This window comes from Oculina patagonica, chromosome 11 (genome assembly GCF_052425735.1).
Source record: "Oculina patagonica isolate OP01 chromosome 11, crgOcupat, whole genome shotgun sequence".
Taxonomy (NCBI): Eukaryota; Metazoa; Cnidaria; class Anthozoa; order Scleractinia; family Oculinidae; genus Oculina; species Oculina patagonica.
Genome location: NC_135768.1, coordinates 3683165 through 3710991, shown reverse-complemented (window position 1 = coordinate 3710991; position 27827 = coordinate 3683165). Strand labels below are relative to the sequence as shown.

The window sequence follows — 27827 nt, the reverse complement described above, 5'->3', positions numbered from 1 at the left end:
TCCAACACACACACAAAATGTTTCCTGTACAATCTATATAATCTCTTTCAAACATCACCCATTTTTAGCGCCAAGCATACAATACATTACACAATCATTCAATGCTGAATTTCACAGTATTTACAAGATTATTTTGCTATTTTAAAAAGCTCTTACTCTATCATTTCAATTTTCTATCCTAGTAAATACGATCGTTTTCTATTGAACAAACTAAACAAGTGTTTGAAAAGGAGAACCAATCTTTTTTTGAGCAAGCGTTAAATTTATACAGGATGCAAACTTTTTTTAGAAAGTTTTTGCGAGCTTTCTATAACTTAACTACGATACCTATATACACTAGTGATAATTTTATAAGGCGCTATCAAAACGGGAACATTTCACCAATTTTTATCTATTTTTAGACAAACGCTAGCTCATTGAACATTTACTCCAATTACTTTTAAAACATAAACGGACTACTCGATAAATAAACTCTACTCTATGCTACGTCTTCTAAAATGTAACAGCTATTTGTTTGCAGCGATCTGTGCGTTAGCGCGTTATTGTAATTTTTACCAATAAGTCGTTGGTTGAATGTAAGTAGAGTTCACGGATGGAGGATAATGAATATAGTCTCCTTGGTAAGGCGAACTGCTCAGATAGCTACAAGACGGGCTAACACAACTGCAAAACTGTCCAGTGCCGTTCAGTAACGCTCCCTGCGAAAGCGGCGAATATGGTTTATCCCATGGACCTCTCTCGCTTATCTGCTTGCGGTACTTGTATCGGTGATTTTGAAACCAAATTTTCACTTGAGCAGGAGTAAGATTCACTATCCTTGCTAACTCTTCACGCTCAGGAGCGGATAAGTAGCGTTGTTGTTGGAATCTTCTCTCCAAGACAAACGTCTGCGCCTTTGTGAACAGAACTCGCCTCTTGCGTTTCTTGATTTCTTTCTCAGATTGGTCTTTTTTCCCGGAGTCGAGATGCGCGCTGGTTACTTGCTGGGCGCCTGTGAATATAACAATTGAGTTCTTATAAAAAGTTGCTTTTGACATAATTCTCAACAGACTACCAGTCACTAACATCAAGAAGCCTGAATAATCTAGTTTGGATTGCATCTATTCACCTTATCTCGAGAATGAAAATCTGAATTTGCTCATTTAAAGTCCTTGAAGTCAAATATCCCAAAATCAAAGCTCGCAAAATCACGCGCTGCAGCTCCTAAATAAAGACGGTCGAAACAGGACCAGTTCGCCAGCTTGAAAGCTTGACAATTTCATTGACATATTTTTCGCACCATAGCAGAATTAATCACTTGAAACGTTTTCCGTTTCTATTGAGGGTATAAGTGGCGATAGAAGAACTGCGCTATTCGCTACAATACTGAACAACCCTATGGCTGCGGCTGTATGCGGTACATTACTGTGACGTATAATAAAACAGCTTGACAGATAAGTAGCGCGACTTCGAGATTTCTCAGATATGGTGAAGTTTGAAGAGCTTAACTATGCTAAACTCCGTTGTATAAAAATCCCCTCCCGCTATCCTTTATAACAAACAACTCTTAAGTCCGCTAATCTCCTGCACTGTACTCGAGTGTTGGATACAGTTTCGTGAATAAGGCACCCTTAAATATATCAAAAAATTTTCAGTAATACTAAAATAATTCGTACTTGACTTAGCCATCTCGGGCGCGTGAATCGGCTCTTGGTCGTCTGGGCTGGAAAGCGCGCGCGGAGTGCAGCTCCTGTCTTGAAAGGACATCTGCTCTTCGCTCTTGGTATTCAATGAACGTATCCTGTCCTCTGGAAGATTAAGAATGTCTCTTATGGAAAAGGATCCCATGCTCGCGTTTCGTGTAAACTGTCTCAAATGGGCTCCATTGTGTTGGAAGCTAAGATAACAAGATTAAAAGCAGGTCGCACGCTCGGGGCAGGCTGGGCCAGGGGGTGGGGCGGGGCCATACTTCAACCACACGACAGGCCATTTGAAATAAAACAAATTGGCTTCACTGTCATCAGGCTGTTTTGTTAAGAGAAAGCGCGCTGACAATAGTGACACATCAACTGACTTGCTGTGAAGGCACGACTCAATGTCCGTCAAATCAGTGGATTTAATTTGACAGCAGCTTTATTCTCTAGGTGCGAGAAGTTTCCTTTTGCTTTTATTTCACACATGGTATACAGTGGCAAAGACCTCTGTTGATTTAGGTTTTAATTGGATTGGCGGATTAGGAAGTTTACGTTTATCTCTGTTTTCATTGTTTCGTTTATTACATCGTCACGATTTGGAAATCATTGAAACCTCCGAGAACGACCCAAGCAATTTTTTTTCAATTATTCTCCCCTGTGATGACAGAAGCCCAGTGACGCCCTTCGTTAGCTTGGAACAAGTAACGGGTACGCAAGATTTGTCCAGTATAGATACAATCTCCGTGATTTGCTGCGAAAAGCTCTCATATCTTATTTCAGTGAAGTGACATTGTAAACATTGTGTACTCTTAAACATCTCAGGAAATTAGAAGTGATTTGGAGGCAGCCCTCCCAGGGACAGAGAAACATTGTACTGTTGACTTTTCTTCATAAACCTTTTACCACTTCAATTCGTCATCCACCCACTAGTTTATTGTTTCTTTTTTTAGCTTGAATCGTTTAACGTTATCTTTGCGGATTTACTTTCATTCTTCTTCTTCTTTCAGTGGTATTCACGGTGTTTCAATTGAACTAATTTATGTAGAATCTAATTGTTTTTACACACGACCCAATATACACGATGTTTCTGGTGAGAGAATTGTCTTAAAGCTTTTGCTCATGAATAAGTGATACACCATGCCCTGTTTTACCAGCCTAGCCGCTGTGTAGAACAATAATTATTTGCTATAACTAATGAAAGAAATTGCAAAATAAAGGAGAAAATATATCGAATCTTGTCAGGCCAAGCTCTCTTTCACATATGTGCTTTGTAGTTTCACGCCAAATATGGGCACCAACAGAAAACTTTAAATACATATATTTTTTCAACTTCAAATCTTTGAAAAGAATATCTCCCAGCTTGAACAAAGGCCGCCTTCACCGCCCCAGTTACTCGCAAAAGAAACGCAAATTTTGGCCATGTAAGTTTTACTGGATTTAATGTGAGCCATTATAACACCATACTGGGTTATTGATGTTATTTCTTTAATAACTTAACTAAGACCCTCTCTCTCTTATTGTATATACTAACTATGTCATTCATGTGTATTTTATAGCAAAAATAACCTGCTTAGTCACCAAAGAATAGCTTTAAATATTCCCCTTTGTGTGGGAGTCATTCCTTCAGATATATTGAACCAAATCGCGTGGAGCGAGGTGGTATATTGTGTAGTGGATTCATAATGGCTAATGAATCGATAAAGAAACGAAGAAATCGCTAAAGTACATTGGAATTTTGATCAAACTAGATACGTTTTTGTTTGGAACGAGTTTCCAATGGAAAGCTTTTGGCACTCGCGTTAAGTTTTGGAAAACATCGCAGGTTTTGTTATGGGTTAGCGCTAAGTCATATTAGCTGGCAAGTTCGACATCCGTTGTTGCATGTGGTTTCACTGTCTCATTGAATGGTTTGTTTCGGCGAACGCTGAGCTGTGGCACGAGGCAAATTTATCAGGTCGTTTTAACTCTTGAAGACATCTTCCAATGTTCAGTGCATGATATTATGACCGATAAAGATTGGATAGTTCTTTTGAAAGCGAAAATTTAACATTTTCGGGCAGCAATTCTCGTAACAAAGAAAACAAACACGAGGTTAATACAAAAAATTAATAGGAGGTGTTAGCAAGCGTGTTAACATAAATGTAATCAAAGGTTTTGTTACTTTGTTAGGTTTGGCGGGTTGGTGCTTAAAAATTCTTTTATTTCGGCGAGCAAAATTGTGAAACATCCCTTAAATCGAGCTATAGACGAGATAATTCCTCTCTCCAGATACCTGGTGTTATTCCATGCATGGACCAACAACCAAAGAGGCTTTCAACAGATTTTCAAGTGCCGCACGGTCGAATGAATTTCGATATGTCTCAATTTCTTTTTCTTCACTAAATCTGAATAGAAAATAAACTATTGAAGAGGTGTAATCCGATTCCTCTGGGGGTAAACTTTTCAAGAATGTATATAAAGACTTTTGAAGAAGTTTCTAACAAATTGATTAGGGTTGTTTAGTGTAATTCTGGGTCAAAATTTCTCATTTAAAAGCCGATAGAGTTCATTTGTTCGTTGTGGTTGGTGAATTAGTCGATCAGTCACCAATTCTTGCATTAATATGTTTGCTCTGACCATCACTGTTGATGTATCCGCAACGCAAGTGTGCTTGTTTCAATTTACGAGCAAAGCTAGAGAGTAAACATTGTGTGGGCTTTGCTCACAATGAAAGAAAAACTTTTCACTTTCACGTCTGACAGATGTGACATTTTGTCTAAATTGAACAATTGCAAGAAAGCAACTAAAGAATTGCCTAAAGAATAGGCTTTAATTCATTGGGAATACATTAAATGGCTCCTTTATGTTCATTGTTCATAAGTATAAACGTACTTTTAGAAAGTATCCTTTAGATATAAGTTCAAATTCAAAGGTAAGTTTTCTGTTTCATCCAAACAGTTCGTCAAAACTATAGAATAGCTTTGTTTTGCCGGACTTCAGGGGGATATAATTTTGACTTGGTGACCATAACACGCTACCAGTATAAACAATATTTTCTTTGTGTTATCAGGGTCGAGTCGTGCTTATTTACATATGATATGACTTCAATAGTTTAGACTTTCAGAGGATATTTATAAAAATCTAAAGAGGCTTCGATAAAGGAATACTGTGAATAGCTTTGTTCACTGATGTAAACACGCGCCACAGAGTTGCACAATGCTCGCGTCTTTTGCTCAATGTATTACTAAAAAAACTAACCTTGCTCCATTTGTTTTTCTTCGCACGTGGTAGAGTTAGAAAAACTAGCCTTGACGAGAGAAGGAGTTGAGCTAAAGTTTAAAACACGGATTTCGTGACTCCACCCCGGTTGTTCCTTTTCAACTTTCCGTGAGGCAAGCGGATTCTTATACCCGGGTATTTTGACATGGCGGAAATAGAATGTCTTCCACTTAGCATTGAAGATGGTTTTAATGAAACAGATACAGGGAGCTGTTTGACTTTGGCGAGCTGGACGTTCTCTTGTTTACCCATAAGATGATCTTTTTTGACAATATACATCAATGTATTGTTAAATCATCAGCAAGTTAGAATTCAATACATGCTCGATACGACTCGCCCGTCACAAACTGAACCGGGTGATTTTGGATCGTGTTGTCAACTCCGTAATCGTTCAAGTTGATTCCGGAAAAGTCGACTCAGTGAATTAAGCATTCACGGTTAAGTTTACAGAAGGGACATGGCAGTTCTAGTCAAATTAAAATGGCAGAGAACTGCCAGCGACAATTATCCTCTATTTGATTCTAAATCGACGCAGTGACAGGCTAATTTTAACAAGCGATGTACTTTCATAACCTTGAAGAGTAAAATCATCATACTTGTTCGTAACCTTTTTTTGCCGCGTTCTCTCAACGGCGTGCACAATAAAATATATTAAAAAGTACCGCCAAGAATGTAGTGCTAAAGCCTTGAAAATCATCACTGAATTAACAGGAATTCTGATGGCTTTTTTCGGTTCAAATGTAGGGCACATTTAACCGGTGTTTTTAGACAATGTGCTGGTGTTGTTTCACCTATTTAGCACCCTTAACTCGACCTAGCAATAACTTAGCTAAAAGCAAAGAATAATCCATTGTCTTTCTTGTTAAAGTTCACCAGCAAAACGTTTGGATCTAATGAATACAAATTTCTACTTGTTTTAAATACCTGGTTAACATTACGTTTGCCATGACCAGCTGTCCCCTTCGACTAAAAATTGAGCAGCTAACAGTTTGCTCAAAAGTTCCGCTTTCAGTAAAATAAGTGAATTTTTCCGTTGTTCACAGTTCACATTAAAACCTACTAATCCATCCCGACCGTATATAAAACACATGGTTTCCGCGGGATTTCTGGTTGAAGTAATTTAGCAAATTTACGCCATAAAATATTGATTGTTTTTGCCACCGTAAAGTGATATGTACTCCTATAAGGAAAAACCTAACGTTGAAGTTGTTTTGAAATTTTGTTTATGTTTCTGTCTGCAACTACTTCCTTGAGGCTTCGGAGAACATGGGTTGTTTTTCAACGCCAGAAACCTGCCAAGTAAAATTTCAGCGAAGCCAGTTTTAATTAATCGTTGTTATTTAAAATTACTTACAATGAAATGGCGAACACAAGGAGTAACTATTGTTTTGTCAGTGAAATTTACACCGAGGCTTATTTTTAGACTCGGTTGTTAAGGGTGACATTAAGACTTCATTCTGTTGTTAAGAGATATTCACGGAAGCACTAGACTCCGCCATAAGCACTTGAGGTTCCACGTTGTGCTTCAAGAGTAGATGTTACGGCCAAGATCTTTACACGCTGTTGAGATCTGAAGATGTTTTCATCTTAAAAAACGCCGCGAAACTCTTGAAAGGTTTTCAAGCGGCCCTCTTGGCCAAAGTAGGCGGCCTTTTCAGTGAAGGTAATATGATCGCCTTATTGCCAAATAGCCATTTACTGAATTACACAAACCATCGAATTTTTTAAACCCTAATTAGTCGTTGTTTGGAAGAACGGGTGCTAATGCTTTTGGCTGACAGACAATAAAATCCATCATTCCAGATCTTGTCTTCAGAGCGATGCTCTTATCCAAACGGTTTTCGCTTAAACACAAAATTAATCAAAAACAAACACACTTATGTATTCGCGTTAAAGGGGAAGAAGGCTAGGATAAAATTGAAGAAAAAAATCGGTTATTCAGGGCGTAAAATTTTAATCCTTCCTAATTGAACTGTATTAGGAGTTTCGGGTGATAATGTTTATTTATGAACTTTGCATTGTTGAGTTTGGATGTCAGTTAGTCAGTTCTGAGAACACGCGAAAAACAGAAATACTCTGTACGTCGAACTTTCTATTGATCTATGATATTCACTGAGCGAAATTAAAATATCTTCGCCGTAATGCCATAATGGTTTGCCTGTCGCTCACAAAGTGACACAAGCAAATAGTTTGTTTGAATGAGGTGGTTAGTAAGCAAACACGTTTAGCGACGTAATACCCTCTTGTACTCCTTTCTTGACTGTGAAATATTTATGAGTCACTGAAACGCTCGATTATTCTAAACTTGTGTAGCTCGTGTTTCTCGCACACCCACGAGACAGTTTTTTAATGTACAGAATTTTCCCTCGAGGCTCAAACGGGAGATATATTTTGGAGAAAAAAAGAGAGAGAAAAAAACCTGTCGAGAAACGAGGAAAAATTACGAAAACCCTCTCAGGCGACCGAAGAACTTTGCTTGTATACTTGCCAATATCTTAAGTAAGAAGACCATTTACTAACAGGTGGATATCGGCACGAGCCTCGGGCAAAAATACCAACTAATAAGAAATGTAAGACCCATTCAGTGTTTGTTTGTTTCAAGAATTGCTCTTAAATCGGGCACAACACGACCGCGTGCTCATGTGCGTCAGGCACGAAGCCAAGGGACGTACCTTTGCTATCGTTTGGTGGTAATTACAATTCTTAAAACGTACCTGCTCGCGTTAAAAAGCTTTAGCCACTGCTCAAATTACTCTAGCAGAGAACAAAAATAGCATGGGACCGGCCGACGTTTTTATATTATCATGCAAGGCGCGGGGAACCTTTATTTGGAAAGATACCAGAGGAAATACTTCGGTGTACATCAAAAACCGAGCAAGCTCAGTTAGTGTACTCAATTTTCGCTCAAGTATTAAGCCAAGGACGGTTGGGTTTTGAAAGTAAATGATATAAGAATTACTTCTCAGGTGTTTTTCTAGTGTTATTTACTTTAGTGAGGACGCGAACTCGTTCTGTAAAAAATATTTAACTACTTGTGTATCCCAATCCTATTAATAGCGTTCTCTTTGTAGATGAAAAGAAGCTTTTTATTTCTTCTTTCTTTTGTGACGGTCTTGACGGTTTTGTCCCAACGCAACGTAAACATTTCGCTTTTTAGGTGAAAATATTAAAATACGAGAGAGCCATTAACGCAGCGTTTATAAAGCCACAATTAAAGGAACATTCTCGTAATTAAAATGTTGACAGTTTTTTTAAACTTCCTTGTATAATTTGTAGAACACCATTTGGCACGAGCGACCCAAACACCCGGCCCGTACGCGCGCGAGAGAACACATTTCTCCTTACCCGGTAAATAAGCAACCACTTATAAAAAGTGGTATTTCTCAAGCATTGAGTCTATAATCCAAAAAATAATAAAAACAATAATAAATAACGCGAATTAAAACGCCTAAATGCGTACGTGCGATTGTAAATAGGAATAGACAAAACTAAGGGAAGAAAAAACACGAAAGCCGGGGCGATTAGCAAAGGTGCAAATTTTTGCAGATTTTTATCGCTAATCCAACAGCTCGCTCTTCCGATCGCCCATTAGTCGGTATTCAAGGTTTCAACTTCGATTACATCGATCTTTCAAAAAGTGGAGAGGCGTGAATAAGGGGGATATGAAGAACTTCTTGAGCGGTTTCGATGGGTCGACAAACGAACCTTAGGAGAGGTGGTCTCTTGAAATTAAGTTCACCATGTCAGAAATGCAATAAGGTGCCCCATTGAAGGTGAAGCTATGGTTATTTGAGTTCTAAGCGGGGGGAAATAAGCAGTCGAGTCTGCCCGCCCAGCGTGACATGTCAGATGAGGCCTTTTAGGGCAGATCTGTCACTGGAAAGGGCTTTACGTGTGACAGGGCATTCAATTGCTATCTTTCTAATTAATTGTGATGTCAATTTCGTCACCACCTTAACCTATCAATAGAAGTTGACTTAGGCGAATTTAGGCAACATTTGTTTAACGTCAAACATCTTGTTCACCACTCGAGAGTCTGGGCACGCCCCAATCTATAAGAAGTTGCTACGAACCGCCGCGCTCCGAGCCAAGACTGACTGAGATGTGAATGTGCTCGGCTTTGTAAATGGCAGACATCTGAGATCCATGTACACAATCGACCGATCGCTCGAGATGACTTCGTTCTCCGTCAAGGACATCCTTAATTTACCAGAAGCCGGTTTATGCCCGTCTAAAAGCGAAACAACCCCAGAATCTTCACCGAGTTATCATAGCCCCGGCGGAAACACTCGTGCTCCTAATTCATCGTGTGCCACTGTAGTGTGTAATCAAGGCCAAGAGTGCTCATATACAAGTAAGAATGAACTTGATTTTGTATCTTTGATCGAGCGAAAAGTAAACGCGGGTCTTCTTGAAGTGCTAAGCTCGATAGCTTGTAAAATACTCGAGGCAATTCTCGAGAGGGTTTCTCTGTAAACTGCGCGCGACAAGCGATGTTTTCGCACGCAAATGAATTTCTTTATATACCGGCAAACTGAAATACAATGGTGATTTTTTTACGACGCAATTACAAACGCGACAGAAAAAATGACTGCAGTTTAAAATTTTAATTGTGAATTCTATAGTGCTACGAGTTTTGTAGACTCTTTATTGCTGTAGACCTCGTGGAAAAGGGTTAAAAGAGCTAATTGGTGTAGCCTACAATTCACTTAATTTCTTACAAGTTCACAGTTCCTTATTTGTGCTGTGGATATCGTTACATAGGCCTAGTACTAATGAAATGTTGTGCCTTTCCGCCGTAACAGATGCACATCCGAGCCCGACAGAAAAACCCTCGACCTCCTCAACGAACAGCCACGAAATAAGTGAGCGAGAGGAAACGCAAGATGACCTGAACGATCCGCCAAAGAAGCGGAAACGACGAGTGCTCTTCACTAAAGCGCAAACCTATGAACTTGAAAGACGATTTCGACAACAACGCTATTTGTCCGCGCCGGAGCGGGAACAGCTTGCGAGGATTATCAACTTGAGCCCTACACAGGTGAAAATTTGGTTTCAGAATCATCGATATAAGTACAAGAAACAGAGCTTTGAGAAAGGTATAATGAGTGAAGGAGCGCCTTTGTTCACTCCAAGAACTGTACCAGTGCCCGTGCTAGTGCGAGATGGCCAACCATGTCATGGCGGATCGGTCAATAATTTTGGATATTTACGGCACGATCCTACAGACTTTTATCATTTCCCTCCCGTAACTTCATCTTACATCGCTCCAGCCAATCCATATTGGAACTGGTAGCGTAAACATGCAATTACAACGTGTGTTATACGAAGAAACCTAGAACAATGCGAGTCTCCTTTCAAGCATTCTGTCACGGTGAAGCTACAAAGTCAATTGTAAGCTTATATGCCAACATTCTGAAAACCATAAGGGCAAAGGACCACTTTATTTAAAGAACCGTACAATTTGGTATAGATGAATTGTTTTTTAGTATATATTCTAGGACTTTTTTTGGAGTTTTCTTTCACCAAACGCAGCAAAACTGCAAATTCGTGTGACTCAACAGCTGTTGCATATTCGTCTCAAATTTGATTTGAAAACATTTTGTTCTTAGCTTTTAAAAATTGTAAGTAGTCAGATTTTGTAGGAAACAATTTTATAGTTTTTTCTTTAGTGCGTTAAAGTTTGATTTTGTAGTTATTTTTATAGTATAAGTTGCTAGGTAGCTTTAAAAATTGTTCTTAATGCTTTTAGTAAATGCATGTCTGAAATTAAGACGCTGGAGATAAGGGTCCATCATCTTTCAAGGGATAATCCCTTCCAAGCTAAACTTAAATTCTAATTACAATTCTTCTCATCTTTGCTAAAATGCTGGTTGTTTGAGCTTGGCATAAACGTCAACGGCAATTAGTTCGTTTCTTCGCCAAAGAATCGTTTCGCATTACCACACGAATTGTCACAAAACATTACAACCGCAATGGGACACGAATGAGTGAATCAAAATTGACAAGGCGATGTTTGGCAAACAACACGACTTGTTCTACTTAAAGGATTTTATGAGATGCTCTCTGGCACCTTGACACACAACTCTCGCACTTAGTGCCTTGCTTTTGTGAAATCAAACAAGCATGGAAATTCTGTCATTAGGAGATCACAGTACCAGTTTGTTTTTACTCTAGAGGTGAAAATCGGAGAGAGGTTGTTGCGGGATTTAGTCATGAAATGAAGCGAAGCGTATGATTCCCATAATTGATTGTCGTTCGTGTTTACTTGATGAAAAAAAGAGGAGGGGTTAGTGTAATTCCCAAGAATGGATCTTTAGCAAATTGAATCAGCGTTCGTTTGCTTTCAGATTAGTCAAGAGAAAACAGAGACGGTTTATAGACAACAGAGTAAGATTGCTTCGTTACCACAGAATTTGAGTAAATTAGAATAAGTTATACACTCTGAAACGCAAAAACTCTTTTACTTGTGAATGAATACCCACAATTGTACAAAAAACTAAACTACATTTCTTCCAAGCGTTGTTTTCATAAGGTATTGAGTCACAGACCTTGTTAATGAAAGAAAAACGAAGTAAATTGTGAAGAAAACACTATGAATAAAACATTAATTCACCATTTCACTTACACCTCTTTGTTCAAAAGTGTTAATAAATTGGGGAAACAAAAACATTTGTAAGGATGATTTTCAGTGTTTTAGACGCGGGAGTCCTTAGTTAGAATAAATTTTCAAGCACTTGTTTTCATCTTAGGATTCATCTTCACCGTGAAAACTCACTCGAGTTTACAAAGAGGGTTTTACGGGTTGTGACCCACTAAATGGATTCCGTCAAGATATTCATTTAGCACGAAAGTTTGGGTCGGGTTTTAACACTGCGTGGCAGAATAATCCGAAACTGTGGATCACTTCATTCAATTTATGTTTTTCTTCACTCTCACTAATTAAAGACATCCAAGAACAACGCGGTTCGCTCGGTACGATTTGTAAGGAACAAAAGTGTACTCACTAGAAAAATGAGGTTATCCAACACAAATGTATATATAAATTTCAAATAAAACGAATAAAGAATAAATTGCGTTTTCGTCCCATTAAATAAATTGCCTCACAAAAACTAAAATATGTCAACCCCCAAAACACCATTTGAAAATGATATTTTAGGCCTCATTTAGTATATTTTATCTGCTTATTTTCTCGCCCTCGCATTCTTTTAAGGTTGTCGATTTTCTACAGTGTTATAAAAGAGACCATAAAAGTTGGACAAAATTTGTTGAAAAATTTCTTCGCAAATAATACAGCAACCGAGGAATTTAATAAAACCTTATCTTGCACAAAGAATTATATTGTTCCAGGAGTGACCGGCTGTTTTTCTTTACCTAGTAACTAGAAACCTCTAACGTTCAAATAAATCGCCTAATGTAATGTTGTTCTGTTGTGAAAACTTCGGGAAGTGCTGATCTATTTACTTGCGACTTAACGTCTAGGAAAATGTTTTATGTGAGCGCTTGCTGATGAAATTGTCGGCGCTGAAGTTATGACAGAGACGCACTTTTTTTTTCAAATGAATTATGTGTAGTTAGAGATGTGTTATACAGTTGACGTGAACATTTTGTCAATTGAAAGTGCATCTTGCTTGTACACGCAAAGCAAAACTAAAGTATTTTTGTTAGAAATGCCTTGATACTTATTTAGCAAAATCTTCGAGTCTTAGCAATGAGCCTCCTTCATTATGTGATCTTAAATTCATCCTCTGGCTTTCGGCTTCCATTTTCCTTGTTAAAAGCCACCAGCTATTCACAGCTGGTGGTAACTGAACGGGGGCAAAAGCCGCGGAGAAAAGTGCAAGATTTTGTGTAAGTAAAACTTTATAATGGGTTTTGCTGGCAGTAAATGGAATAGCTTTTCCGCCACCATGTGCTTCTATTGCTAGGACTGTCAAGAATATAATTTATAGCTGTTTGTTACAATCTCGAAAAACTGGTGGGATTAAAGTAGTGAGGCTTGTTCAAAAGTGAATATTGGATCACGTTATTAACGATAGTATTGTCAATTGCGAAAGAATTTTTAAGAACTAACTCAAGGGTTTTTCCTGTACAGCCTAACGAAACCACTTCACAAACTGGAGAACATTCTCCATTCAGTGAAAGCTTAAAAGATCAATACGTTCACGCCGGTACAGCCCAGCCCAGAAGCTCTTAATTTTTAGCTTGAGGACAGTTAACAAAGGCAAAATAGTACGTTTATTTACAAATATGGGACCAGACGTCCCACTGAGCTATTTTTACGGAAGTTTTTATCATGCAAAGGCCGGCAAGAAATGGGCGCTTCTTTAAAAGCAAGCATCACATAATCCTGATCGCTGACTGTAGGGTTTCTCCAATCTCAGATCCATCGTCTGCATTTATCTTGCCAATTATTGGAGCAAGTTGGCAGACGCTGTGTTAATGGCTGGCGCGCCAAGATCGTTTTATTAAAATTCATTTACATATAGAAGAAATTAAGTGTGTTCCGAAAAAACGTTCTTATCTAATACCAGCTTGGACAGCAGCCGTAAGCTTATGTTTGTATTTTTGCATTTTGTAGCAACGCTTTTACCATTAAAGTAGCACTGACAAAGGCCTTACATATATTTAATTCAGAAATTTGAGGCCTTTTTCGTTACTAGGTAGATGATGTGTTCAAAAAGATTTTATCAATACATAGCTACACTCGAGTAAAATTGTAGACACTTTCTGCCACGAATGACATTAAGCCACATCATTTAACATGAACATTGCCACAACATGGATTTCGCTGGCAAACATGTCGGGCAACACTCTTGATTGACAAAGAGTTCGTTTAGCGTTCAACATCCACAAATATATGCAGGTTCTCTCCAAAGAAAACTTAATAGTTTCGAGAATTCATTTTTGGTTAAGAGGCTACGAGAAGAAGCCCCCTTGAGTAGTTGTATTAGGTTGAGGGCCTTGTGCTTGTCGTTTACAAGTCGTACGGTGACGGTCTACGGTGTTATCATAAGTCCTTCGATGGGATGTGACATCTACGTGTTTCATACCAGTGAGAGAAAATTCAGCAATGCCCACATTTACGTTTATTTGGTACTTTGATGAGAATATAAAATAAAAAAAACACTACAATACCCGCATACCAATAATGGGCTCATTTATAAACGAGTAGTAACCGAATAAAGTTGTTAAATAAACTGAAAACACACAAGAAAATTGAATAGAAATCAAGTTCCTTTACATACATAGTTGTGCGGGTTCATTGAATAAGGTCGGCTGGTGACTTCCGTAGCTCGCAGACAGGCCGGATTTGTTCGGCTATTCCTGCCGTCGATTCTAACATCCATAGTTTTTCGTTAGCAGTTCAAGAGGGCACAATTCCTCTGCGATTTAGGTAAAATTTGCGACGTGGAAACTTGCAAGCGTTTCTTTCCAGTGATCCGGCCTTACGCATCGCCGGAGTATTTACATTTCTGCGAGTGAAAGTGATCTTCGCAATTACATTTGCGACCACACCCACGGAAAAACAGCAGATATCAGGATAATTCGACTTAAAACTAATCCTGTAATCTTTTTATTTCTCACTCCAACACTCCGGTATCGATTGCAGATTTCTATTTTTGCGCCTCGAAAGTCAAAAGTGATAGCTCTCAAAGTAAACAAACAAAGCCTTCGCAAATCGCCCTTCTAAATGAAAGACCAAAAATGTGGTACATTTTAGACCACAATCACTCTCACATAAATATAGTGCAGCAATATCATAGTATTCATGATATCCATCATTCTTCAGGATTTTGCCTAGCGAGGCATTTCCGTTTTATTTCGGATTAGCAATGAAAGAGCACAGCACAGGACGTTGAAAACAAAGTAGATTTTATTTGGAAGATTACAGTATAACACGATTCATCCTCTCAGAAACATACTAACCTTAAAGCACCCGTGAAAAGTCTACCTACAGTACTGTTTAAAAACTGACGCGAATTTTAAAATCCGTGTTCTTTGCACGCCCGTGATTCTGTCTGTTTTATCTCTGTCTTATTTATGACAAACGAATGGCGTATATGGCATTGGCCTTCTGATAAATCTGTCCTATACTTCCAGTATGTGTTTATTACTTAGCAGTCAGCGCGTCATGATTTTCAGCCATTTTCCATGCGGGAAACTTAACTGAACAGCGAAGTAACTGCTCGTATTTCACTTCAATGGCGCCAAAATGTCTGGAAATCGCACTCGTTTTGAGAGCCAAGAGCCACCTTTTAAGACATGAAAAATCAATTTTTATCGCGTTTTAAAACCCAATTTCTTACCATAACACGGATCTGGTTTCTTAACCGATGCCATTTGAACAATAAAGGAAGTACTAACTCCCCTGTTATCTTATTCCTTCAAGTTTTTATTAATTCTTGGGTTGCAACTGGCGAACCTTTTTATGTGACCACGAAGCATGCCGCATAGTGAATCAAATGATTCAAAAGGGCCCTCCAACCATTATTAAAAAAAATAAAAATAAAATCTCACCGCAGCTTCAGTTTCAGTAAAGTCAGATGGCCTGCGGTCCACGTCCACGGTGCTGAAAAAAGCCCGCCAAAAAGCGCAAAACGGACCAAAAACGGCGGAACATTAGTGTTGAAGTTCAAGCAACTCTCTGCAAGGATCACGGCTAAAGACTGACCTCTCAATGCATGAAGGAAAAGCAATAAGCGCATTGTGTAAGTTGCTTAGTTTGCCACTTGTATTTTAGCGCCGTTGTAACTGACACTAAGAAACAACCGTCAGCCACATTTTGCCAAACTGAATGGTTCCAAAACAAACCAATTTACTAGTAAAAATTGCACCCTTGGGTCTTATTACAGGGACAGTTAAAAACTGTTAAAAGTTATGGCTTTGAGTAGTTTCGGCGTTCAACGAGCGTTTTTAACAAGTCATTGAAATGTTTCTTCAAGGATTTGAAGACTTCAGCTTAAGATCACGAAACAAATGGCGGTGAATGTTTTATTAGCTATCGGTGAATGATTTGCTTGTGTTTTTCAGTTCCTTGTTTGTCAGAAATACCATGAAAACTCTTCATTGATCATTTACTTTGCTTAGCGACCAGTAGACAAGATACATCATGAAAAATAAAAAGGTTGCCGTGAAAGTGCTTCGAATTTCAATTCAAGAGTCGTCATTTTACAGCAAAACGTTTCTAAAAACGCGTGAAAAGAAAACCACTCGACCCTTTACGAAATGTAAATTATGGATTTATTCAGGCCTTGAAAAGGTTTCGGATTACCAACACTTAGCGTATAATGATTGCTTTTCAAAGTTCACGTGGCAGAGCTTATAGCGATAAACTCAATATGCCATATGCGCCAAAACGGAGTTTCGTTTCGTATAATATTGCTAAGTAAGATAAAGGAATTAAAAGGATGAAGATAAAGTAAGAGATAAGTCTTTCATTGCACGAAGTGGGCGCGGCAAATTTGACAAAAGGTGCTCAAACTATCTCAGCCCACATCCACATGTTTTTGCAGAAGCAATTTGTGGAGTTGAGGCGGGGAATAAATACGTACTAGAGAGCTTTTCTTGTTTAGTAGTACCGGCTTTAACCAGCTGATAAGAAAGAAAGCGCAACCAATAAAGCATTGTTTAATGTGGACAGCTGATTTAAGAGCAGTAGCTAAATGTAAACATGGCCGCAATACGAAAATTAAAAAGACCACTGTTTGGCGCGCTGAAAAAACAAACCATTAAAAAGACAAGCCGACAAGCGGGATTGCTCCACGAAAGTTATGAAAATTTTAATGCCATGAACGAATTGTGTCAATTGAGGTGCTTAGAACCTGACAAATTCCTTGATGTTCTTTGCTGACTTTTTTTAGTTGACTGACATGGCCGCGCGAAACCGTAGCGCTCTTCTATTGTACGCGAACTAAATCGCACTTCTCACCGTCAGAATTTAAAATATAACATTACAGACATTACCGTGTTAAGAAGTGAACCCTTTATAGCACTTTGCAGTAATACAAAAACCCCGAGAACAATACCCCACACACTAACTAAAAATGCATTTTCTACTGGCCTTTTGAGGGACGCAAGAAAGCAAAGGCGTATGTAGCAGCTGAATCAGTGATGGCCGAAGACTATCTGATTACGCTTACAGCTGACAAAAATATTTCAATCGACTGTCTTGATCATTTTACCCCATTGCAATAAAATTCTTACATGAGGTTCGGGAATAAAATCGAATTAAAATATAGCTCCTATTTTGCATCTTTCAAGAAATTAGTGACGAATAAAAATTATTTTTCATTTGGGAGTTGTCAGTACAGAGCCCGGTATTCAGGGCAAAACAAACGTAAAGTTGTGTACATAGAACGGAGAATGAACCAGTTCCAGAATCAAACCAATAAACATATTCTTTAATGCTACTGTAATGTAAAGATTTCACACATTTACCAAAAGCGAATGATCCTTAGAAGCTAAAAAGACAGCCCACCTCTAGAAGAAAGGGGTAAACCGCTAAGAGTAATCTCATATATGATCATAGCAAATTAACACTAGCCATTTCTAATGCTGGTATATAAGACCGTGTTCGGCTTTCTTTGAGCCTCAAATGGTTATGTAAATGGAATGTATTTCAAGGCAGCATTAACTAAATTTATAATAAAAATGTCATGGGGAACTTTGCATCCAGACATATTAAAATTAATCCGAGAAGGAAGAATGTGTTATTCTCTCGGTTGAATTGATGGAAACAAATATTTGGTCTCCCTTCACACGGTCGTTTGAAGCCATGTACGGCTCGATTAAAGAAATTTAAGAGATAACAATTTAGAATAAGAATTGTAATACTTACATTTTTGTGGTGAATAAAATTTTAGCCTAAAATTACAATATTTATAATACTGGTATTAACAGCAGTAGTTTACTCCTAAGAAAGGAACTTGGAAATATTTTGTAACTGTTTATATGACAATATTTCATCTGTTCGTATCTTTAAAATAATGCTTGTTGAACTGTAATGTTAGAACCGGGGGGCTTAGTTCAACAGCAAAAACAAGTTTCGCCGTGAGTTAACAGCGATGTAGCTGCGTTTCACTGCAACAATTGCTGTGAAAATAACTTCTATGCAGGGTGCATGTTATTGATACGTGCCAACAAACAGTCTAATAACAGTGCAAATGATTTATATCTCGATCATTGCTGCCTCTAGGTTAACTGATTTTACTGCTTAAGAAAAGGAAAAAAATAATAATATGTGGAAGTTTTTACGAAGGTTTTAAGTCTTACCCTTGTAAATTAGAAGGAATGATATCAAATGCTTCGCATTATCATCATAATTTTTTTAGCTTTCTAGCTAGTGGCGATTACTCGATTTCAAGGCCGGACAGAAGTCGAAAAGATGATTTACTATACAACAAATTCAGTGTCGTTACTCGGACTAAATTAAGGGATCCTATTCATTTCTACTGATTCGGTGATTACTTGTAAGGGCTATGACGAGCTTAAAAATGTCCCCGAACGACTTTACTTTGAGCAGTGTCCTATGCCAAGGTATCTCACAGCAAGGAATAAATAATAAATCATTTGTATCTCTGCCTTACCCTTTCAATAGAGTTTTCCTTTGCGGTCAGCAAATGATCAACAAGCTATGTTATGATAAAATCGTGTTACCACCGCCTTTCTTAGTTGCAGAGCAAATTGCCCGGCTCAAACACACTGGGACATATTGTTTGCAAACAACATTGCAACCATTAAACATTATGTTACAAGCCATAACACCGTAACAAAGTCCCACCAGTACCTTCCCCGAGTAAACGGGAGCTTGAACACGTTTCAAACTACAATAATGGTTAGTATCTTTCAACCACGTAACAACTGGCGCCAGGCAGAGGGAATGAATACATTTATTACTAGCTCCGGGGCACTTCACTAGCTTGGAAACGATACCTATGAAGTTCTTCACTTCAAGCCCGCCCAATAGAGATCAATTCTCGTCGTTTTTTCGCCCGTATCACGTTTTAGTTTTCCCCCTCTCAGATCACTAGAGATAAAACACTTGACTGATACCTAAATTATAAATTCAACAACAAAAAGAAGGACGATTGTAAATTTTTTGGAATATTTTCCTTGGGTGGAAATAAAGGTTCCCTTCAAGTTTGCAGAGTTTGGTATACAAAGTAAATAGAGTGATGGATGCTTCCGATCTGAACGTAATAAGGTTTAACCAAGTAATTACGGCATCAGGCAATATGTCGGTTTGTTTACTCGGAACACATTTTCCCATACAGGTTCATACCAATTTGACAAGTTTATCCTTTTTGTCCTCGCTTTATCTGCGTTATACAATGTGTCCTTAGCGTTCATAATATACTTTCTTAGGCCATTAGTATTTTCTGCGGACGGAACTAACTGTAGGGTTTCTCTCCCCCTTGTTTGCTGTTGGTGGTGGATTTCTTGTGAGAACACGGGATCTGTTCATAATGGAAATGAACACACAGCCTTGCTATTCAATAACACGTCCTACACTTTTTGTCTGCCTGTCGGAAGCACATTAGAACAAATTAGAACGTTAGGTAAATGGCATTTCTCACAACATTGATGTTTCAATACTTCAAGAATCCGAGAGCTCATAAAAGCGTTGGTAGAGCTTTTGTTCCATTTAGACAAGACTGCATGTCAACAAGTGTCACAATTTTTTTTTCATGAATGAAAACTGGCGGTCAGTTTGCTTGGAGTTTAATTAGTTTTACCTCTAGTTCATAAAACTGGCTTGACAGTCAAAGTGTGTGTTTTTCATCTATGGGGCGTCTATAACTCCATGATGACAGCTTCGTTTGTGCTGTGCCACGCGCGTCTCACATTGTTTTCCGTGAAATTCATCGATTGAATGAAAACGAATAAAACGTTAACACATTGCTCGTGTGTGTCACTACAGGTGAAGGAAGGCAGATTAAACAAAGCGACATTTATTACAAACACGAAACAATTTTAATTCTTACACTTAATGAGAAAGTATTTTGTGTTTCAGCCGGTTGATTGCCGCGAGAAAACGTGTCCAACGCAAACTCGGTTTATTTTCACCCAGTTTTATTTTTTATATTAAAACTTCCGTTAACATTTCAATAAAAATAACTTACCTAACCAAATAATTATCTTAGGCGGTGTCCATTTGCTGTGAAATTTCTGGGTGTTACCGAAACGCTTTCTACGTTTCAAAATAAGTACTTGGTTGTCAGTCCGAATTGAGAAAAATACTACCTGTAACACATACCCTCAAAGTAAAAAATTAATTCGTACTGACATATGGAAATGAAAAATACCTATTAAATAACTCTTTATTTCACCTTAAAGATGAAGTAAAAACACTGGCTTGAATAAGAACTTCGTGTGTTTGAAACTTGTCAGAGAAAGAGACAAATCACATATTTTTGACTGAAAACCTATGCTAATAACAAGCAGAGAGGCAATTCAAGTTGTCATCAGACAACGTGGATGAAGACAGCTGGGTTTGAAATGGTTGTGTCAAGCATTTTCATTACAGATGAGCTGTATTTCAGTCTTTTTACACGTGCTTGAAAATCTTCTAAAAGCTAACAGTTATTTTGATACCACAAGGCCTGGAATAAATACTATACTACAGACTGGCGTTGTTTTTTTTTCACTAACATTTAACCCTTCTCTCCCAGAGTGGTTCTTAAATACAGTCTGTGGTTGAAACCCTACTGCGTGACCATTCAAATGAAACTGCTTATGAGAAGGACTTTCATCTGATACTGTTTATTATGCTGTACAAGGTGTTTCTAACTTTTAAGTCTGTGGATAACTCCCTGGTGTGTGACCATTCATACATTCATATGAAAGCTAATGGGCAGTACTTTCGTGTGGTAGTGTTTAGTATGCTATACCAAGGATGAAACCCTTGTGTGCTAGCATTGATATGAAAAAGCTTTTTAATACTAAGTTTTGAGACCATGAATGAAACCCTAGTGTCTGCCCATCCAAGTGAAAGCTATGAATAGTTCTTTCTTACTTTTGTGAAATGCACATTTGATTTGTATTTTCCAAATTTCAACTTGGACATTTCCACTAGACATGTCAAAATATGTTTCTTCAAGGTTTTGTTCCAGTGGCAATATTATTTTTTTGACATGACTTTTTTTTATTAAAGGGGAAGTTCAAGTTTTCATAAACTACAAACACATTCATTGCATAAGTTTTTAAATAAAATAAAGAAAACACCTGAATTCGACCGGAAAGCTTTCAAAATTATATTGTGGGAAATTAACTTTCAAACTGCCCTTAAAAATTATTAGCTAAGTTTCAATACAAATGTGTAATGTCACGTATCTCATATATTACTGTTCTTCTCGACTAAAGGGTAGCAGTATTCACTAAAACAGAGGAAAAATATATCAATAAAATTCACAACAAAAGCCCTATTTTTTCAGTTGGAAGATGAACACTGCATCCCCGTGTCTTTCTGACATCACGTATACAGGGTAGGCACTAGCTAAAGTCCACAAGTTCCCTTGCATACACTTGATTGAAACGTCAAAGTGTTTGCTAGCTGGAGACCACCCGCATGGCATCAAACAAAAGATGAACTTTATTACAACATAGTAGCTGTCCGCGTACTGACAGCTCAATGAGGATAACTTTCTTGCAGTATTCCACCGTGAATGGCAGATAAGAAGGGCCCGAGTTAATTAGTTTCTTAACAAAAGACTGTAACCTACACCAACACCTCTGTCAGGCCTGACCGGGATTGCCGCGTTTTTGGGATCCCCGAGATAACTTCCTTTGCCGAATCGTCTTCTTATATTAAATTAGATTGTAGTTTTTAAGACCTTGAGATGAATCTTGACCTTTTCTTGTCACTGAGGAAAGTTGCGCAAAGCTCATTCTTATAGTCAGGAAACGATAGATTTTCTAATTCAAGTTGTGGTTAATAACCGAGGGCACAAGTTAATTCAGAAGTTTTAGGCATGCCTTTCTTGCTGCTCTGCAATCTCTCCTACTTATTCATCGTCGTTTATTTATAACAACTAAATTGCCCGCGAAAAAATAGTTTGAACGAAGTGCCTTACACCTCATACCAAAAGCGCTCTCACTGTCTCGCTGTCAGCAGACTACTGAGCGAGGCCTATCATATCACAGGTTTGGTTTCTTATCGCACTCGCTTGATGGCCTCAATCAGTTATTTGTCTACTTGACTAATTTGATTCTTCATATTAAATTCATGCACATGCATTGTCTAAAACGGCTTGTCTGAGCAGTGTAATGGACCTTATAGAAGTCTACGATAACGAAAAATAACTCACATGCCATTCCACAAATTGCCTGCGCAGAGAAAAAGCATTGCAAATGTCAGAAAAATGTAAAATACGGAGTTATTATTAAGTTAAAAAGAGAAGACTCCTTCGTTGAGCTGCTTTCAAATATTGTTATTTTTAATGTTTCGGGTGAAACTTTTTTTAAAACGACAATCAAATTACTATACATGCCCAAATGGGTCTTTCTTACTCTCGCCATTTCTCTGTGACTTATCTGGTATGTCTACACCCACAGACCTCCACAGCTTCGCGACTCCGCATTCAGTCTCAAGCCTATGTAATTGTAACGCATATTGGAGCACTTTTCCTACGTAATTTACAAAACTTGTATAAGTAGAGTTTCATTTCCTTAGTCTTTTATCATCTATATGACATTGAAGCCAGCTAAGTCATGAATGCAAACACCGAAAATGGCCCCCACGAAGGAATTTGCAACATATGCTGTGAGAGCCCAGACTACATAAATGAAACAATTTAACAAACAAATTGCAAACAGACTTCCTCCATCAGCTCAAGTTTTATTTTTGCACATTCAAAATCTCACTAAGCCGTTAATCCCAGACTCAGGGGTTTTTACGAATCACTAATGCCGTGTCAAGGGATTTTTTCAAAAGCCATAAAACACACTGATTTGTTTTGATTTTAACCTTAAAAGACGTTTCGATGACAATATCTGCTTCTTGTCATAATGAGGCGCCAAATTGTTTTCCTAGTGTGCCCGGGTCAAAATGTTAGTCCTGCCCACCATTTAAACTAGAAAAGGCTACGACAAGGGGCGTAACATGATGAAGACAAAGTGAGAATAATTACCCAAGGTTGTTGCGAATTTAGCCGTTGATTTTTTCTGAAATTTTCTTAAGACTCTAGAGAAGCATTATAAAGCTCGATTACAGTTCTTTTTTGTGGAATAAAGGGCTTAAGACGGGGAAAAAGATTCCGTGATGTTTGCTATCATTGGCAGAATCACAGTCATCTCAATACTGACCACTTGTCAAAAACGATAGCAGATGACGCCAAAGAGCTGTCTCCATGACCTTTCGAGATGAAACTGAGATTTAGATTAACAACGGAGAACGAGGTAACGAAAACAATGAAACATTTGAGTAAACTTTGTGTCTCCTGCTGTACCTCGAAATCAACAAACGGGCAGAGTGGGTTGAGACATCCTTGCCATTTTTAAGTGAAAGATTTCTACCTAGTGGGATGTGTGATAAAATCAGTGAAATGATAAAACCATGACAGAAAGAGAGGGCTATACATGTTCTGTTCAAGGTCAACGAAACGTCTTTGTCACTTTTGATTGTAATCCCAAAACAGGTATTCAAAACATTTGTGTTTCAGTGTAGCAAGCATGGATGTTTGTTGAGGTCACTGTGGCTGTTTCCTGTGTTTTGAGCTGTACAAGATATGCTGATGCACACCGCGACATTTTCAAACATTTAGTTAGAGTGACAAAGGTGCCAGTGCGGAGTGGCAAGCTTTAATTATAAGATCTGTCATTATTCAAAACAATCACAGCACGTATAGCCCTCACAAACCAAAACCTGTAGAACGTACATGCCTTTTTCATTGTCAAAGAAGCGTGCGAGTGTTTTTGAAACGGAAGACCACCCCCAACGTTCATTAAATAGTAATCATAGAATTGGTGGGAGGTTGAGATACATAAAATTCTCCGAACTACCCTTTTTGAAATTTTGTTGGCAGTCCCATTCAGACTTGCGCTTAATTTCTGAGATTAATCTTGACCGGGCAAAAATGTTGTCAAGCACAGGACTTAACCGATTTAACATATCTCCTTGAAAAATCGTCTCCGAATCAAAACAAGTTGAGATTCCGTGCACTGAAGTAGCTGTCAACAACTGAGGAATAAAGGAAAAGAAATCTGTTAAAACCTTTTAAGATTCGATTTTGTTTTTGGATTTTAAGACGACGTGAAAAGGAAACGATTGCTCGTCGACTTTGTTGTGACAGCAGTATTTTAAAGTTTCACACGTCGAGATAAAACAAAAGAGCCTATTTTAATTTTGGCAAGGAAAACATCCATCAATCAATCTCATTTCTGAAGGTTTTTATAGGAAGACACAGTTGTCAAGCTTGTCGACTCTAGTTATTAGCAATTCAAAATCATTGATCCTTTAATTCAAAAAAGAAAATCCCAAAATTAGTTCACTGAAGCAACAAAGCGAACCCACTGAACGCAAACAGTTTTATTTGAAAACGGCTTACTTGTTTTGAGCAATTCAGTAGAACACAGAGAAAAATTGATTTCTAAACGGTTAATTGCTCAAGAGCTAATCCAGTTAACTGTATTTAATAAACAATTCGCGAGCTCCACCACCGAACAATAGTTTTCCCGCCTCCCTTTACCGAGTTAATTCAATGTTTTGAGAGGCGTGAGGGAAAAAGGCATTAGGGGACGGGAAGTGGTCGGGGCTCGTTCAATTACACCACAAAAGCTAAACGAACCCACGATTGGCAGCTTTTTAAATGGGATTAAGGCTTTAATTGGAATACGCTGTTAACGAGCAGAAAGTCAGCGAAACGAGAAGGCCAAGTTAAATTGAATCGTTTTAAGTCCTATAAAGTCTTTTGCTTTGTCTAAAAGATTTCAATGGCTATCATTTTAATTAACGTACATGTCAAAGATGTGACATCTTTTTATCACCCTAAATAAATTCTCCTCAAACAGTGAATAATAACATGTGTTCTATGTCAATTCAGGCGGGTCATACATGACGTGTCTCAAGCTTGCTCATTAACCAACCCACACATTCCTACCTACCCTTTGATCTGTGTACAGTCAATAGGCCAGCAGCCATCTTGAGCACCGTCCGCCGGGACTCGCGTTATGTCTTCATTTTCCGTCAAGAATATCCTAAGTCTCCCGGAATCGTGCCTCCAAAGCTGCTCCAACGCAACTCCAAGGATTCCTAATATTTGCCAAGGTGCTAATCTCTCTCCCGATCGTTCTGCAGGATCTAATTGCATAATAACGACAATGCCACCGTCCGGCCAAAGCCAAGACAACACTTCGGGTAGGTACAGGGCTTTGACTTAAATACTCTTTTCAACTCCTCGAAATTCCTCCAAGATTTGTCGTTTCTCTAGAGAGTGTGCTCAGATGAACGCTAGCTTGTCTCACAGGTTATGGTAAATCTCGAAAGAGCATGTTGTTAGATTTTCGTGACTCGGAACACGAATTGACATCTATGAAAGCGTAACCCTGAACAAAAACGCAGAAAAGAAAAACAGGCTTAAGAGTAGCGTCTTCATATTTTGATACTTTTTTTTACGCATAAGAGATGAAACTCTGTACAAAACGAATTCATCGGGGGCGTAATTACACAGAAAACCTCAAGAAAGCTATCATGCAAGTGTATATTTAAAAGAAGCGTAGTGTACTCACAAGTTTTCCTCGTTTCTTCGCATCAAGCATTTTTGAATAGCTTACCTAAGTTAAGAGTACAAACTTGTAGATCACAAGAGTCCTTGACTGCAGCTCCGCCTCGCTGGTAGTTTAAAACCAAATCACCCCTTAATCGGTGTTATCGAGTCTCATCAAACCCCTTTACCCGCTTTTGCTCGATTAGGTGCTCGACCACATCCTGAGTTGAACGAGGAGTGTGCCGGAGACGATGTGTTACAGCAAGCTCCAAAAATCAACAGAGACGAGTCCGGTGAAACTCCCAAGAAGAGGAAACGCCGGGTGCTCTTCACCAAACAACAAATCTACGAGTTGGAGAGACGGTTTAGATACCAACGGTACCTGTCGGCTCCGGAAAGAGAGCAACTTGGGCGAATGATCAACCTGACGCCTACACAAGTCAAAATATGGTTCCAGAACCACCGATACAAGCAAAAGAAACAAGCCACCGAAGCTGGAGAGTTTAAAGACTCTCATTCGCTTTACCCGAGAACTGTGCCGGTGCCTGTTTTAATCCGCGAAGGTCAGCCATGTTATTCAAGCGATTTTAGCAACTCGGTGGGAAATTACTTCTCAAACCAATATCAACCGACTTATGACTATACAAACTCCTATGGGAACTCTTATTCCTACACGGCTCCGGCCATCTCGTCCATGAACTCATCTTGCATGCAAGCGTATTCATACTGTAAATGGTAAAAGAGTTGTCGGTGCTCTATAAACCGACTGTCGAGAAATTATTTCGCAATTGAACGACTGCGTGCATAGTCTTGTTTTGGCCGTTACTAGATGACAAGCAAGGCCAAGAGAGAGACTATTGAAACTGTCTATCAGTAGAGGAGATTCGAATAACTGTTGTTTCTCTCTGAGGTGCATGTTCTGTAGTTGTAATAAGTGAACTGTAAAATATCACCAAGAACCTAATTTAATTTTGAGAGTAGAAAAATTGTAAATTTGTTCCACGAGTTTAAGATCTGGGTCTTATCAATTCCTTCAAGTAATAAATGTTTCACTGTCGCTATCCGCGCAAATTCACGTAAGATCAACTGAAACCGAAAAAACATATATAAATATATATAGCTGGTACAAAGGACCGAAACAATTTAAATTTACTTTTTTTTCTGGTTGTATCTTGACCTTTTTTATGTACAAGAAGTTAGAAAGTGACATTTTAATTTTTTTCCATTGATGTATTCATCGAAGCATTCTAGAGGTCCCCAAAGTAACTCCTCAAAAGATGGCATATATTTCGCTCGATTAGGTAACATTAGCGCTGGACCAGCATCAAACAGGTAAATTAAGAGAAGCAGCCCACCGGTCAAGCAATAAAATGCTATCCGAATAGAGCAATGTCCCACACTTTTTGCAATGAAGAGGGAACCTGCTCTAGTGAATGAAGAGTATCAAAGGGCGTGTTTGCTTCATCGACCTTCATTTTAAACAGACATCTGGTGATGCTTTCGTCTTGTGGTTAGATAAAGAACGTTCATTGACTAATTCGCTTTTCTTTTGAAAGAAGACAGTACATCCTTTTATCATTTGAAATAGGAAACATTTGAGCAACCGTAATAATACAGGAAAATATAGAATTTCATAAGACTGTAATGAAGTTAATTATGATATGTTGTGATTCGGACCCTTCTGAGAAAAAACTTCTGGCACGTATTCGTACGCATTTGCCTCTATGTATTTTTTGCACCAAAAAAATAAGTAAAACCAGTTATACTTCTTAACATAGGTAACCAAAGAGAAAAACACATCACACAGCCTTTCAAAGCCAACGTTTTTCTATAGATGCCTTCCGAAACGCGAGGACAATGTATGACATGGAAACAGAGACAAATGGCAGAGCTATTTCGTCCTGTTCCTTTGCTGCAGAAGTTGTAATTTATTTCATGTTAAAAGCTCATATACAAGGAACATAATTTAACAGGCACTTTCGCCGAAAGAAGCACGACGAGACTAGATAAACAGTTTAGATGCAAGTACCTCGCATTTTAGTTGTAGCCGCGTTGGCTCCTCTGTTAATAATATGATCCGATGTACATATATTTACACCCATGTCAGTAATATGACTTTAGATTGAAATGAGAAGTCCACAATAAAAATTCATTTGTAAGAGTGTAAGCAAGTGTTGGTGCTGTAAGTGCG

General features: G+C 38.4%; 3 protein-coding genes across 8 annotated transcripts; 2 read left to right on the top strand and 1 right to left on the bottom strand.

The window, feature by feature from the left end:
* Nucleotides 1-25164, bottom strand: LOC144630617 (homeobox protein Nkx-2.8-like). Of its 5 annotated transcripts, none has more exons than XM_078488992.1 (3): nt 25035-25164; nt 1656-1787; nt 1-991 (listed from the first exon to the last, which is right to left on the bottom strand). In XM_078488992.1, exons 1-3 carry the CDS (start codon nt 25069-25071, stop codon nt 552-554), a joined length of 609 nt encoding a protein of 202 aa, XP_078345118.1. In that variant the 5' UTR covers nt 25072-25164; the 3' UTR covers nt 1-551. The 5 variants fall into 5 exon arrangements, 4 of the variants coding, with proteins under 4 accessions (XP_078345118.1, XP_078345120.1, XP_078345119.1 ...); XR_013566583.1 differs by lacking the exon at nt 25035-25164 and having other exon boundaries at nt 2-336; nt 375-991; nt 1656-4804; XM_078488994.1 differs by lacking the exon at nt 25035-25164 and adding an exon at nt 5856-6007 and having other exon boundaries at nt 2-991.
* Nucleotides 6307-11677, top strand: LOC144630612 (homeobox protein Nkx-2.5-like). Its single transcript, XM_078488988.1, has 2 exons — nt 6307-9285; nt 9737-11677. The coding sequence occupies exons 1-2, from the start codon at nt 9078-9080 to the stop codon at nt 10225-10227; spliced, it is 699 nt and encodes a 232-aa protein (XP_078345114.1). The 5' UTR covers nt 6307-9077; the 3' UTR covers nt 10228-11677.
* Nucleotides 23341-27803, top strand: LOC144630611 (homeobox protein Nkx-2.2a-like). Of its 2 annotated transcripts, XM_078488987.1 has the most exons (3): nt 23341-23569; nt 25228-25287; nt 25843-27803. In XM_078488987.1, exons 1-3 carry the CDS (start codon nt 23488-23490, stop codon nt 26373-26375), a joined length of 675 nt encoding a protein of 224 aa, XP_078345113.1. In that variant the 5' UTR covers nt 23341-23487; the 3' UTR covers nt 26376-27803. The 2 variants fall into 2 exon arrangements, with proteins under 2 accessions (XP_078345113.1, XP_078345112.1); XM_078488986.1 differs by lacking the exon at nt 23341-23569 and having other exon boundaries at nt 25101-25287.
* The last annotated feature ends 24 nt before the right edge of the window (nt 27804-27827 follow it).